Source organism: Lucilia cuprina, chromosome 3 (genome assembly GCF_022045245.1).
Source record: "Lucilia cuprina isolate Lc7/37 chromosome 3, ASM2204524v1, whole genome shotgun sequence".
Lineage (NCBI taxonomy): Eukaryota > Metazoa > Arthropoda > Insecta > Diptera > Calliphoridae > Lucilia > Lucilia cuprina.
The window spans coordinates 59968292-59984050 of NC_060951.1; the positions used below are offsets into that span (position 1 = coordinate 59968292).

Below are 15759 nucleotides of genomic sequence, written 5' to 3' on the forward strand. Positions count from 1 at the left end.
TACAAAAGTATTGTTTGCAAAAAACAGCTGTTCATTGTTTGTTTTTGAGTTAAAAAGTTGACAATACTTACAAAGTTAACTGAGTTTAAATCTAAAACTAAAAAACACAATCATCGGTTAAAGTCCGCCTAAATTTGTTCCGAGTTCAATCTAACAGCAAGTTAAGACTAGTTTAACTGAGGACTAAGAAACCCGCCCAATGTAACTTTACTGATTACTGAAAAACACAAAACATATATTTTACTAGGTTTTACCAAAGAATGCAGATTATCTTTATCAGAAAAATTCGCCCTTAAAAAACTAAGTAAAAGTTTAAAATACAAAAGTTGTTCTATAAATTTTTAGAAGACAATTAAAGAAATTGTTATAATTTTCATAACGATTTAAATTCTATCCTCCACCTCTCACCAAATAACCAGCTTTAGTTAAGTTTTTTCATTTTACTTATAAAAATAGCATAAATTTAATTTTGCTTTATATATATCTAATAGCTTTGTAATTGTTTTCTCTAAATTCCAAATAAATTTTTTTAAATAAAAAAAAAAACGTGACAATATTTCAACGTGATAGCACATAGAAATATTTGTTTATGCAAAAGTTATTTCAGTATTTTTCTAATATCAATAATTTCAATGCTTTTGTTTTTAACAATCTGAACAATTAGTTTAGTTTTTGTTTATAATTTTTATTATTAACATGCAAAAAAAGTACAAACTTTTTTCCTTTTGCTATATCTTTATCAGTCATTTAATGTAGAAAATGTATAAATATATAAATACAAAGTTAAGAAATAATAAAAAAATAAGAATTTTTTAATAACAAGTTTATAAATGTGAAAATAGCTGCATTAAAGGCTTTTGAATGCCCTACAATAATAATAAAAAAGAACTCTTAACAAATATCGGGTAACAATTAAGAATGTACTACTTCGAAGGCTTTTGAATGTACTACAATTATAAAAAAATAACTCAAAGAAATATCGGGACGAAGCTGATATGATCCCACTTAACCACAATTTTTAACTTGTTTGACTTTTGCTAACAAAGTGTTTGCTGCAAAAGCAAACACTTAAACGCACTTGAACTTATGATTGTGTGTATTATTATCATATGGCCAGGATATCACACGTGAGTCTGGAGAAAACCCCACCATATAGGAAGTTGGAGCACCGAACATAATTTTATAGTCTCCACAAGAAATAAGTTTTAGAGTTTTAATGCTCTCCACCAGTATATATTTGAATTTAAATGGTCTCGTCCAGGTTATATCGTGAGTATTTTATGCTTTCCACTAGTTAAAACATAACCTCACTCTGTGGTAAAACGAAAGCACGCGTTTAATGAAGACAACGCCTAACGAACAGTTGTAAGAAGTACTGCATTAAATTGTTGCGAGGTGAAAAGTAAGGTCAAAAACAAACAAAAGCCTGACCGTCTTTAAGAAGTAGAAACGATGATGTGAGAGTTGTTCTCCAACTCAGACCATAATTACAACTCGATGATTGTGTTTTTCGGTTATGGATTTAAGATCAGTTAACTTTGTTAGTGTTGCCAACTTTTCACTCAAAAATATGAACAATGAACAGCTGTTTTTTGCAAATAATACTTTTGTAAAATGAAAAATTTCGAAAAAAATGTTAAATAAACATTTAAAACATTAATAAATAAAACAAAACAAATCAAAAAATTGCAATTTACTTAAAATATTAAGTTTTTGTTCTTCTGAAATCATTGTTTTATTGTTTTTGTTAAGTGTGTTTTCTCACTTATAACTTGAGTTTAATTGGCCAATTACACTCAGTTAAACAAAGATAATAAGTAACGTTACAGTTTACTGAAAAACACAAAACATATATTAAAATAGGTATAAAAAAAGAATGTAGATTATCTTTATCTGAAAAACCCGCCCTAAGTAACCTAAAATACAATATTTATCTCTACGATCATCGTAATAATAAAACGATCGAATTAATAACATTTATTAAGAGACTATAGGTAGGAGCAATTACTGCCTTTAAGGGCGAGTTTTCTGATAAATATAATCTTCATTCTTTGGTTAAACCTGGTTTAATATATGTTTCGTGTTTTTCAGTTATCAGTAAAGTTTCTTATTATCTTAGTTTAACTGAGTGTAATTGGCCAATTTAACTCAAGTTATAAGTGAGAAAACGATAAAACAATGATTTCGGAAGAACAAAAACTTAATATTTAAAGTAAATTGCCATTTTCTGATTTGTTTTCTTCTATTTATTATTATTTTAAATGTATATTTAACATTTTTCCAAAATTTTTCATTTTACAAAATTATTGCTTGCAAAAAACAGCTGTTCATTGTTTATGTTTTTGAATGAAAAGTTGGCAATATTAACAAAGTTAACTGAGCTTAAATCTAAAACTGAAAAACATAATCATCGCCTAAATTTGTTTCGAGTTTAATCTAACAGCAAGTTAAGCCTAGTTTAACTGAGGAGTAAGAAACCCGCCCTAAGCGTCAAAATCCCGTATTTTCATAGAACAATTTTACATTTTTTAAACCAAAAATTAGGAAAAAAGTTTATGTTTTGCAATTTATATCTTTGTTTTCTTTTTTCTCAAATAAAAACAAAGTTGTATTCAATAACTTGCACCATTATTTCTATTAAGTTCATAAGAAATTGTTAATAAATAACTTAAAATGTTTAAAAACTGATAGAAAACCCAACAAGAGTGTCAACTGAAAATGCCTTAAAATATGCATTAAAATTTTTTAATAAAAAACAAGTTCCTGGAATATTCTCGAATTTAACGAAACTTCTATTACTTAATAATAAATAAGTATTGAATTTTGATTAATAAATATTTAAAAATGTCACCAACAAAATGTTAAACTAATATTTTTCCCTTAATGCACTGGCCACTAGCTATAGGGCAATTAAAAAAAAAGAACCATTCAAAGGTTAAAGAATTGTTGAGTCACTGACTAAATGCACGTAATCTTTATTATTAGCAAATAAATAATATTATTAAAAGCAGCCAATGAAAAAAACACAAAAAAATTGTAATGAAATATAAACAAAAGCAGAGAGGGAGAAAAAAAGTAAATAAATTACAAAGTAAAGTATTTTAATATTTGATTAAAAAAGCTTAAAAAGGTAAAGAATTTAGAAACATAAATTCTATAAATATTGAAACATTTTAAACCATGTTTTAAACAAATAAAAAAAAAAGAAACGAAAAGAAAATATTTAAAAAAATTTTCTAAGAATTTTAAATAAAATTTGAAAACAAATTTTTTATATTAACTTTAATCTTTAATTTTTTATTCTAGGCCTCTTCATTGTGGAGTTTGGGTAGCCTTAATTGGAATCTATCCTATTCGGTTCGCAATTCTTTTAAACAACGTCAAAAATCTTCTAGAAAAAGGTAAACTATTAGTTAATTTCATCCATAAACTTAATTGTTTGTTTTTATAATTTTCAAGCTTAAACATTTCCTAGTTGTTTTTGTTTTGTAATTTGCAATAACAATAATATTTTTGTTTTCTTTCTTTTTTTTTTGTTTTTTGTTCATTATTTACTCAATATTATAGTTTTAGTACTTTACAACAATATCAACAACGCAAACGTTCTAAAACTCAATGGCATAAACCATTAACAAATGCCATTTTCAGTTCACACTTTAAAGAGTCGAGTCGTAACGAAGAATTTCATATTGATCAATTGGTAGCTAAGGGTGCATTTGGTGTTGTTTTCAAAGTAATTGATAAGACATCTTTAAAACAAGTAGAAGAACAACAACAACAGCAGCAGCATCAAGTGGAACATATAAATAAAAATAATTTTGCAGCATTTTCTGCTGTTTCAACTTGTGCCCCCGTTTATGCTTTAAAAGTTTTAAAGAAATCAAAAGTATATAATTGTTTTTTTCTTCTATAAAAGAAATGTATATTTTTTTGTTATTAATGCTTTGTTTTTTTTTAGATTATTTCGGAGAATAGCTTGCAACAACTTAAAGACGAAGTTGATATACAAAAACTTTGTGGCCATCATCCATTTATTGTTAAACAATTTGATTTATGGCAAAATCGTTATAATTTACATATACGTAAGTATGATTTATTGGAATTTCCTTAAAGTGTTTTAGTTAATTACAAGTAATACTTTGTTAAGTTTATTTCTGAATCATGAGACGTTATACGTAGTTCTGATCAATTACTGAGTCTGTTGAACAATAGTTTCTTGAGGGTCAAACAAGTTTTTTTTTTTTTAATCGTTATGTTAGATTGATATCGTACTTTCCTCGATTTCTAAAGAAGTGTTTAAATCAATTTAGGTTCATAATTCCATCAAACATTACAATAATGGATTCGGATCTCATTAAATATACTGTCTTTTTACAATATTTGACAGATTCGATATGATTTCTTCTTGTCCTAACGAAGAACGATGACCCCATACAGATTAAGGGGAAATGATTTGTATCATTTGAAAATTACTATTAATTAGTTAGTTTAAATGGAGGATGTATATACATCAAATCCGAAGGCCTCTATCGGGCCTGTTTTGCGCTTCTTAATCAGTGCCACTGTTGGGAATCGAACCAACAATATTCGGTCAACCTGACTAAAACACTACTTATTCCAGATTTGATCATATTTTAATAAAGTTGCCTTTTTTGTAAGAGATGAACTAAAGCCCCTTCACACGAGCACACAAGTAATGTAATCAGTCAAAATATTGTTCAGATCAGAACGGATGGGGTCGTCGAAACGCAGTATGTATTAAAAGAAATACACATTGAGAGTATTTACATATTGAAAGTTTGGAAGTCATATGTCACTTTTAATTTTTGGAAATGATTCGAAAAACAAGCAAATCGCATTAGATCATGGATGTATTTTCACATAAATACAAAGGAGAAAATGAAAACAGCTGTTTTTATCATACTTTGTTATTGTTTGCTGACTTTTATTCTCATTTATGTCATACGGATGGAAATAAATTTTAGTTTTTGATTAAAGGAAACGTTTTGCAAACCATAAAGAAATCTTTCCATGTCCAATCAGAAGCGTATATTTTAAAAGAAAAATGAAGTTATGTTTCCCCTAATGCAATTGAACGATTACATCTACACATTGTTTTAGTCTATCCCATTATTTAATGTTCTTCAGTGTAATCTTGGACAAAATAATATCTTTTAAATAAACCTCTTCTCCTGTTAAATTTCTGAGAAATAGATTCTTCCATGATTTGAAGTATATAGTGTTTTATTGGATCGAGATCAATCAGTGATCAATCAGGTTCTACATAGTTTCAATACATATCTTCTGCTTATTACTATGTCTAGCTTAAGTTATAAGGACCTTGAAACTTTAATATAAGATTTTTATAGTCTGATTAGCGGTAGCAGTTTTGAGGATATGTATGGCTAAATTGTAGTTATCAGCACCCATCAGCGTCATAATAGTAAGTGTGATTGTAAGGTATTTGCCTAGTTCATGTGCGTCGCAACTTCATTCACCGTCCTTCTGGATGTGCAAACTCGTGGGACACAAAATAGATTACAAAAATGGACAAATATGGAAGAAGGGACACGACGCACAGGGTGGTTGCCCTGTTAGGTAATGACTATATGGACGTCACGGTCTAGGATAAGGATCTAAGGGAATTGGACGGAGATTTGCATGAAGATCATGTACTGACCGAATTAAACTTGGAAGTTCTTTTTTTGTAAATCCAGTCCCACACAGAAATTGGTTTAATTAAGGAGTGAGATCGAAAAATTCTTAACATACATATATGTTTATAAAAAAGAAACCACTAAACTTACAGCTTTATTTTTTTTTTATTTGATTCAAATTATTATTACAATTTACAAAAAAAAATATTTTTATAGTTTTAATCACTAGTGATGAAATTTTGAACCCTTTTCGGAAACCCTTCCATTAACGTTTTTATAGTGCTTTCTGTCACTTTGCTCGAACATGTAGTCCATCTCCGTTTAAAATCTACCACACTTTTGGACACCTTTTTTGTACTCTTCAATTCTCTTTTAACAAGAGCCCAATTTCTCTCCACTGGCCTTAGCTCCGGGCAGTTTGGAGGATTTGCCTCTCTTGGTACAAATACCACATTATTGTTCTTGTACCACTCAAGGGCTTGTTTACCATAGTGACAGGATGCCAAGTCAGGCCAAAAATAAGTGGACACATTATGAAGTCTTATGAATGGAAGCAGCCTTTTTTGTAAACATTCCTTGATGTAAATTTCGGTATTTATAGAGCCCGTTGTAACAAATGATTGGCTTCTTTTGCCGCAACTGCATATTGCTTGCCATACCAAGAACTTTCTGGGAAATTTTGTCTGCTTTTGGGTCCTAAACTTTTCTTCAACATTCCCTCGAGCATCAGCAACATAAAACTTTTGACCTGGAAGTTGCGAAAAATCTGCCAGAACATACGTTTCGTCATTCATTATGCAGCAAGAATATTTTTTTTATAAAACTTGACTTCAATTTCCTTGCTCTGTTTTTGGCCTCTAAATTTTTAGCAGCGTTTCTGTCAGGAACTTTTTGAGCCTTGTATGTTTTTAAACCTGCATTAGCTTTAACTTTTCGTACCAAATAGTCCGAGCACTGAGCTAACCGAGCTGCTTTCCTACCGGATGTGTTGGGAGCTCTTTTGAAAATGCGTTCTATTTTTTGGCTTTAGAAACATCATGTGGACCATTCCTTCTACCTGAAGCAGGTTTTCTATCAACTGACAAGTTCTCCCGGTACTGTTTAATAACATTGGAAACAGTTTGACGGCAGACCTTTGTATGCTTGGCCAACTTTTTGTAAGACCAAGTTGGGTTTAGTTGAAAATATTTAATAATTTCAGTACGCACTTTTTTCTGGTCACTCATTTTAATCAGATTAACAAAAAAATTAATATAATTGACATTACACATAATAACTGACATGTTTTTCAAAGGTAACTTGATCAAGAAAAAAATCAAATAATACTTTGGTTGAAAAATGTAATGAAAAACGTGTGTTAAGAATTTTTCGATCTCACTCCTTATCTGTGCTATTTGACGACGAGCTTGCTAACTCTAACATCTATCATTGATGAGGTCTGCAGGTCGTTACCCAAAATTTCTCTTATTCCGTAACCACATCAGTGGGATATGTTACAGTTAGCAAGCTTATTGTCATGTGCGTTATCACTTCGTAGGTAGTCCTTTTAAATGTGCAAACTAGTGGGATACAAAATAAAAAAATTAACAAGAATGGTAGAAGGGACACTACGGACAGGGTGGCTGTCCTGTTATGTAAGGACTATATGTACGCCACGGTCTAGAATAAGGAATTTATGGAATGGGCCAGTATATAGGACGGAGATTTCTTGAGTGTGAAGGTCATGTAATGTCCCCATAGAAGATGTTTTAATTATTTGTGCTGTCTGACAATTATTTGTGCCACTGATAAAGTTACGGACAAATAGACATTTTAAGTATAGAACGTCTGCAAGTAGCCGTGGAGGAGAAGGCAAACGTCACTCCAGTAAATATTAATAATACAGGTGAACAAAGAAGAAGTAAGCTAGGAACTTCATTCGAAAGTCTCTAAATTTTCTAACTAAGGTGAATGCAGATTCCTCAAAGTTCTCATCTAGGAATAGGCATGAATATTTATTTGCAAATTTAGGCTTAAATTCGGTATGATTATAACTTAAATGCTCATTACTTACAACTGAATGAATCCGGGGGTTTTTCATAAATTTTTTCTTAATATTTACAGTTTCGGAATACATACCAAACGGCGAACTATTCTCTACAATACGTACATTCTCTATAAATTTAATACGTTTGTATTTGGCGGAAATTGCTTTGGCTTTGGGTAAATAAAAAACAAAATGGTTCCTAAAAACATTTATTAATAACTATGTAATTATAATTCTCTTACACAGATTTTCTACACAACGCTGGCATTATTTATCGTGATGCTAAACCAGAAAACATACTATTAACACAAGATTATCATATAAAATTAACCGATTTTGGTCTCAGCAAGTGGTTAAAATTGGGTTTAACAACAAAAACTATGTGTGGAACATTTCAATATATGGGTACGATTTAAAATAAATACATTTCTACTCTACTTATTTAAATAGAAAAAGAAAAAAAAACAACTAATATTAGAAAACAAAAAAAGAAAACCAATAGAACTAAGAAACCAACAGTGATTAGTTAGTTATTAAATAACAAATAAAACAAAACAAATTACAAACAGAAATTAGTAAATAACAAAATAATAAAAAAACAAATATATAAAAAAAAATGAATGCCCGCTCGCAAGTATTCGATTTGACCATGGAGGGTCGTCAGGTTGATGAAGCTGTTGCTAGTATTTTTCATACGGTGCTATTCCATCGCTGCCTTGGTAAATATATGTATACCGGTGATGCTCAATATTCCATTGGCACAGTGGGCTATACCGATGTCGATTGTGATTTCATTGACTTTACCTATGTCTGCTGTACTTCCGACAGTCTACAGCGTACCGTTAATCGGGCCATCAATGTATTCAGTGAGAAATTACGCTCGAACGAAAGTTGTGGTTCGGGTCAAATAAGTCTGGAATTTTTCCAAAAGAAAAAATCCCGATGGCCCTTTACGGCCGAATGTATACCGTGGGAAGTGTGGACGATACATTTGGATTTGATAAAGCATGAAAACGAAGACGAACGTCAAATGTGCCGTGAGAATGTGGCCGATCTGTTAACGGAGAAAGTCATTTATATAACGGAAATAATGAATAGACATGATTACGTACCTAAGACACCGAGTCAAAGTGAATTGGATTTAATATTCGATACCACTTATCCGGATGTACAGCCATATTTATTTAAATTTGTCTATTCCACATCCGATACGGCGGCACCCTCCATGGGCAATGCCGTAAAGAAAATCATTAAAGAAACGCTTGCATTGTGACGCGTTCTCAAACCGTTAATTTTAACGAAAACTCCTCAAATAAGCAAAAGACGAAATCCTGATCTTGATAATAATGACATAACAGGCATAGAAACGTCATTGCGTCTACTAAGTGATAAAGAAAAGTGTATTAATCTGAGTTATAATATAAAGTCTCAAGTTTATTATAAGCTCTATGCAAATGTTCAAAGTGATATTGATGATGATGATGATAATGATAATGATGATGTTGATATTGATGAGAGTGATATGAAGAAAGAACAACAAGTTGGCTTGTTTATGTCCTGTAGGGATAAGAATAAAAAACACATGATTGTTTATTTCAATCCGACCAGAAGTGCAACTGCTGCTGTGTATCAACAGCGTGACCGTAGTTATTTCTTACAAAATCTGGCTCATAATTTAATGTTCTTTTGTTTTTGTCGTTCTTATCATCATAATTATCATTATACTCCCAGACGTTTGGGTATGTTTTAAGTTATTGTTTTACTTCTTTTTGTTTATTTCTCTTAATTCAGTTCAGCAACAGTTCTTTGAGTTTTTTGTAAGCAATATAATAAAACCTTTTAACTGGTTTAAGAACTGTTTCCTTTTTTTTAATCTTAAATATATTTATTTTCTTTTTGCCTTAAGTTCTTTTAAGAAAATTTATTATTTAATTAATTTTTGTAACTATTATGCAAGAAAAGAAAACCTATTGAAAAAACGTGATAATGAATATTTAAAAAAATAATAATAATTTCTTATTTTTTTATATGATAACAAACAGAAATTTCATTAAAGTATCTCATTTGTTAGATATTTAAGCTAAATCTTATATAACAAATTAAATAACAAAAAAACAAAACAAGAAAACCCATCGTTTAGTTATTTAAGCAACTTTAAACAAAACTTAAGTGTTTATTGTTTAAGGTAAATTAAATTTGCTAAAAATGCTTGTTTTTTTTTTCTTCTCCCAATTAATGAATACAAAAAAACACAAAAAACAGAAACAAAATCAAAACACCAATTTTTAAAATGGACCATTGTAGTGTAGATCTTTTTATATATTTTTTGAGTTTCTTTTTTTATTTTAAAAATTTTTATTAAACTTACTTACATACATTTATAAATTAGGAGTATAAACTGCCACAATTTTAAAATAAAATATTTATGTAATGTAGCTTTTTATAATAGATTACTATTTTTTTTACAACATTGCTTACTTTTCGTTAATTTTCTTTTATTATTTTCATTATTTCTATAATTTTTGCCATTTAATTTTTTGAACATAATTTTCTGTTTCTAAATTAGGAAAAAAGCACCTTTTCATATGATTTCTGTATAAAATTACTTAAATTGAAAAATTTGTATTAGTTTTACAACTAGTTGTAGAACACATGATTTTAGTTTGGCATTGAGACCAATGATTTTTGTTTGAAATTGTCACCTTCCGAACTGGTTCTGAGAAAGCTTTATGAAGTCGACACTCGTTCTTTGGAACGCTTTTGGAAATAGTTCTTTTATCAAAGATTTTTGTTTGAATTTGTCAACATCGGAACTAGTTCCGTGGAAGATTGAGAGAACGTATAAACAAATATTTCTTTTTTAGCGTTTTTGTTTTTCTGCACCTCTAATCTTTTAAAATATTTTTTTGTAAGGATATACGTTACAAGCAGCTAACTTTCCCTCCACTCGATATCATTCAATTAGCGATCTCTTTAATATCTTATATATATTTGAACGCGTGTTCTATTTCGATATTTTTGACATTTTATTCAATTGATTCCAAAAATGTGGTTTCGGAACTAGTATGCGTTCTATGGAACTAGTGTAGTAATACTATTTGGAAGTATTAAAGAATCACAACAATTTTCTAAGGAACGGGTTCCAGAAGTAATGAAGGCACTACTAGTTCCAAGACTGTTGTTTAAGAATCTGAAATGGTTCTGTTTTCACTCGTTCTAGAACTGGTACTTTTCTAGGGATATTTTCATTTTTTCTTTTTGTGTCACTCTATTTGCAAAACGACTGACGAGTCATAACTTCTTTAGAAAACATAATCGCTCTAAAACTGAAAGTCTGTATAGAAATTCTTTTGTAATAAAAAGCAAATCATTTTCATTACGTTTAGGCGTAAGTTCTATTGCGATTTCTTTTGAAAGAAAGTGAGGATTTAAATATAACGAAACTAGTTGCTGTAAAAACAAAAAATAACATAAATAAAGAGAAGAGATAAATGAAAAAAAAGGTATTACCAAGTTTAATCAAGTCGATTGCCTTAACAAAGAAATGTGAAAGAAACTGAGTCCGCCTATAAAACCCAATCGTAGAAATGATTAATTTCCCTATAAAATTTAGTAGAACAGTTCTATATGAAATCTATTTCAACCTAAGATTCTGCATCTGGTATATATACTAACTGATAAAGACTCCAATTGTGCCCTGTCAAGTTAGCAGTTCTATCAGAAAACTTATCCAGTTCTATAAGTATCTTGGTAACTCTCACGACCTATAAGTATTTTGCTACCCCACCCCTATAAGTATCTTGGTACCCCTGCCATCAAGTGTTGGTCATGAGACCTTTGATATTTGACAATCCATTGCAATCTTTCACAACTGGTTAAAGATATCACAGATTTTCTCAAATATTAACATGTAATGTGTGGTTTGTCATCCTTTCCTTGGCAACTATATCAAGTTCGTGTGTAACCTCAGTACCAATTCAGTCTAATATTAAATAGTCTAATAAAGATCATAAGAGCATTTCAGCAAATCTGAAAGATCGACACCCCTCTCAATATCCATATTGGACCCTTTGGCCCCTTTACTCATTGGTCAGTTGGAAATTTTATAAGAGGTGTTTCCTCATAGTCTAGAGTCATAAATATATAATCAATGTTATCATTAGATCACTAAGTATCGGGTGGTACTAGTTATAAGATCAAATGTAATGAAAAAAGTTTTGGAAAGGTTGCTTTATATAATTTAATATCTATCTATCATTAATTTGCCTAATTGATTTCGATCCTTTAATATCAAATTTTAAATCCATTTTTGCATATTTTTTTGTTTCACCTTGCGATGTAATATATTTTTTTATCCTAAAATCCTATTATAAACTTGCAAATAGTAAAAACAACGATTTATATATATTTATAAATAAAATACACAGATGTTGTAAATGAAATCAAGTAAATACAAACATTTTAAATATATTACAAGAATAACATTTGTCTATAAAGAAATTGAAGTTTTCTCATTCGTTATCGAATGAAAAAAATAAAGTAAATTTATTTAAAATTGTATGCTTTATGTTAACGAATAACCCTCTTAGGTTTTGAGCCATTTTCTATAGAGAAATATTCACAAAAAAATTCTACAAAAATTATCCAAGTTCCACACATTTTTACAGAACATTTACAGATATTATGTTTACTTTTATTGGTAATAATTATGTGAACTATGGTTGAAATTCTGAAATTTTTCTTTTACTCATGACTTATTCAGTTTCTAATCAATTTTCTATACAAAAATCTTTAAACTTAAAATATAAACAAGTGTGTGTGATTTTTAAAATCTTCTGCTTTCAAAAACAAAACAATTTTAACCGAAATATTTATCCTTTTCCTAATTGTTTAATATTTTAAAAATAAAAAACGATTGTGATAAGATTTAGAACTGAAGAATAAGATATTAAAACCAGAATCTTCAGTATTTGTTCATTTATAGTTTTTTTTTTGAACAAGACTTCTCAGCTTAAAGAAATCTTAATAAACAATTAAACCAACTATATTCTAAGCAGATTCTGAGAAAAAAATTTATAGAACAAGTTTTTCAACAATTTTCTCTAAATAAAGTTGCCCTGGTTTAGACAATTTTTTATAGAATAAGTTGCTTACTTTCTAAGCAATTTTTTTTTTATAAAAATGTTGCTCGAATTCTAAAAAATATTCTAGAAAAGCAATTGTAAAAAATATTCTATAAAAGTTTCTCCAAATTCCATTCTAATCATATTTTATAGCGAATGTTGCTTATGTTCTGAGCAATTTTCTATGGAAGGATTCTATGCAAAAATCTTAAAATGCAGAGCAATTTTCAATACTAAAAGTTGCCCAGATTTTCTATATAAAATTTCAATAGTAAAAGTTGCCCAGATTCTAAGCAACTTTCTACACAAAACTTCTACAAATTTCGAGCAATTTTTAATAGAAAAAGTTTCCCAGATTCTAAGCAATTTTGTCTTCTAAAAGTTGCTCAATTTTAAGGAATTTTCTTCAGAAAAAGTTGTTAAGTTTATAATCAACTTTCTATAGAAAATGTTGCTTAGTTTATAATCATTTTAAATTCCAGTTTGTAATAATTTTCTATAGCGTAACTTGCATTATATTCTAAACAATTTTTTATAGAAATATTCTGTGCAATTTTCTATAGAAAAAGTTCTGCAAATTCCGAGCAGTTTTCAATAGTAAAAGTTACAAAGATTCTAAGCAATTTTCTAAAGATAAAGTTCTCTAAATTCTAAGCAATTTTCAAAAGTAAAAGTTTCCCAGATTCTAAGCCATGTTCTATAGAAAATGTTGCCCAAATTTTAAGGAATTTTCTTTAGAAAATGTTGTTAAGTTTCTAAGCTATTTTCTATAGAAAAGGTTGTTTAGTTTATGATAATTTTCAATGGGAAAAATTGCTTAGATTTTAGGAAATATTTTTTTTAGAAAAAGTTGTCGGATTTGGGGCAATGTTCTATACAAAAAATTTTCTAAATTCCAAGCAATTTCTAATAGTATGCTTAGATTCTAAGCAATTTTCTATTGTAAAAGTTGCCCAGATTTTAAACAATATTCTATAGAAAAAATTACCCATATTCTCTGAACAATTTCTATAGGAAAAAAAAGTAACAAAAAATTTTCCATATACCGAACAAAATTTGATGACAATCTTATAAATTTCTAAAGAAAAAAGTTGTTCATAATCTGAGCAATTTTCAATGGTAAAAGTTGCCAACAATATAAGTTATTTTCTGTAAATGTTGGCTTAATTCTGTTTAATTATTTGTAGAAAATCGTGCTTACATCATGAGTAATTTTCTACAGAATTCTGTGCAAAAAGTTCTCTAAATTACGAAAAATTAGTAAAAGTTGCCCAAATTCTAAGCAATTTTCTATACAAAAAGGTTTCCACATTCTAAACAATTTAATTGAGAAAAAGTTGCGCTTAGACTGTAAGCAAATTTCTATAGAAAAAGTTACCCAGACTTTGAAAAATTTTCTTTAGAAAGCTAACAAGATTATTTTTAATTTGTTATAGAAAAACTTGCCCTGATTAAATAATATGCTATAGAAAAAGATTCTAAAGAAATTTCTTTAGAAAAGTTGCAAATAGACAAGAAAACCTAAATTTCAAAAATCTTACAAAATAACAAATACTTAAAATTAAATTTTAAAGAAAAATTAATAACTTTTATGATAGAATCTATAAATATATAAATAAATAAATCTTACCTATGTAGAACATAAGTAGGAAAACTATTTTTCAAATTTTTTGCTAAAATTATAACAGAAACTTATAAAAAATATAAATAAAAATAAAGGTTTACAAATAAATTTAAACAGCAAATTTTTATAATTAAAAAAAAAATTGAAAATATTATAAAATTATGGTGTTTAAATTAAAAACAAGCCTTTAAAAATAATAAGAAAATATATATAAAATATAAAAACGTATAAAAAAAAAACAATAATTGTGATTCATATTTCAAATGTTTAATTATAAGACCAAAATAAAAAAATTAATATATTTCAATAAAAACTAATAATAATAATAATATTAATAAATAAAAAAATAAATTAAAATTTATTTGTTTACTTTGTAATAAAGTTAAAAATATATAATAATTTAAAAATAAAATAAAAGTGATGAAAATTTTAAACTTAAAAAAACAATAGTTAAAATAATAACCAACAACAAATTCAATTAAACACTTAACAATAATTATAATTATATTATGCTTAAATATGAAAATCCAAAATAATATTAATTTCTTAATGCTATAGAAACACATAAATATTTTATTAGTTTTAAAAAGAAATCTAAATATAAATAAATTATTAAATAATAATAACAAAATAATTTTCCATGTGATTTGCTTAAATATTTTAAAATAAGTTTAAATTTAGTTAAAGTTAAAAAACAAACAAAACAAAATCAAATTAAATGATACAAAAAAAAAAAAAAAAAACAAAAATAAATATTTGTTATTTATAAATAAATAATTATTAAATTAACCTTTAAATAACTTTAATTACCACTCAACCACTTTTTTTCTAATAGTAATAGTAATTTTAAGTCAATATTCTAATTATGAATAAATGAATTAAATATTAACAAATTAACATTTAACAAACTGTGTAAATATTATTATTATTAATTATAAATGTTTGTGTAAATTTAAAATTGTAAGAAAGAAAAAATTAAAACCAAACCACAACATAAAAAAAATTGAAATCAATTTTGAAAAAAAAATATGAAATCAAAACTTATATGCAAAAGAAATTCTGGAAATTGTGTTTTATTTCATTGTAGTTTATTTTTTAAGATTTATGTTTTTTTTAATTTTTTATTTTATTTTAAACGGGTAAGTAAATGCTTTTTATTTTGATTTTATTTTTCAGCTCCCGAAATTTTGCGCGGTGAAGCTTATACTCATGCAGTCGATTGGTGGTCTTTAGGTATAATTGTTTGTCAAATGTTTGTTGAAAAGGTAAGTTTGTTTTAATTTCATTTTAATTATATATTTAATTCTTAAAATTAGTTCAATACTAAAA

General features: G+C 27.7%; 2 protein-coding genes across 2 annotated transcripts in view; both read left to right on the forward strand.

Moving 5' to 3' along the window:
* The window catches only part of LOC111676027 (serine/threonine-protein kinase S6KL), a 77781-nt gene that overhangs the window by 11545 nt on the left and 50477 nt on the right, over positions 1 to 15759 (forward strand). The window contains exons 2-7 of the mRNA XM_023436906.2: positions 3307 to 3401; positions 3568 to 3886; positions 3959 to 4082; positions 7761 to 7859; positions 7930 to 8088; positions 15607 to 15695. Coding sequence (XP_023292674.2) covers positions 3307 to 3401; positions 3568 to 3886; positions 3959 to 4082; positions 7761 to 7859; positions 7930 to 8088; positions 15607 to 15695 — 885 coding nt within the window. The remainder of the gene's footprint in view (positions 1 to 3306; positions 3402 to 3567; positions 3887 to 3958; positions 4083 to 7760; positions 7860 to 7929; positions 8089 to 15606; positions 15696 to 15759) is intronic.
* LOC111676029 (autophagy-related protein 101) lies at positions 8095 to 9072 on the forward strand. Its single transcript, XM_023436909.2, has one exon. It carries the CDS (start codon positions 8300 to 8302, stop codon positions 8954 to 8956), a length of 657 nt encoding a protein of 218 aa, XP_023292677.1. The 5' UTR covers positions 8095 to 8299; the 3' UTR covers positions 8957 to 9072.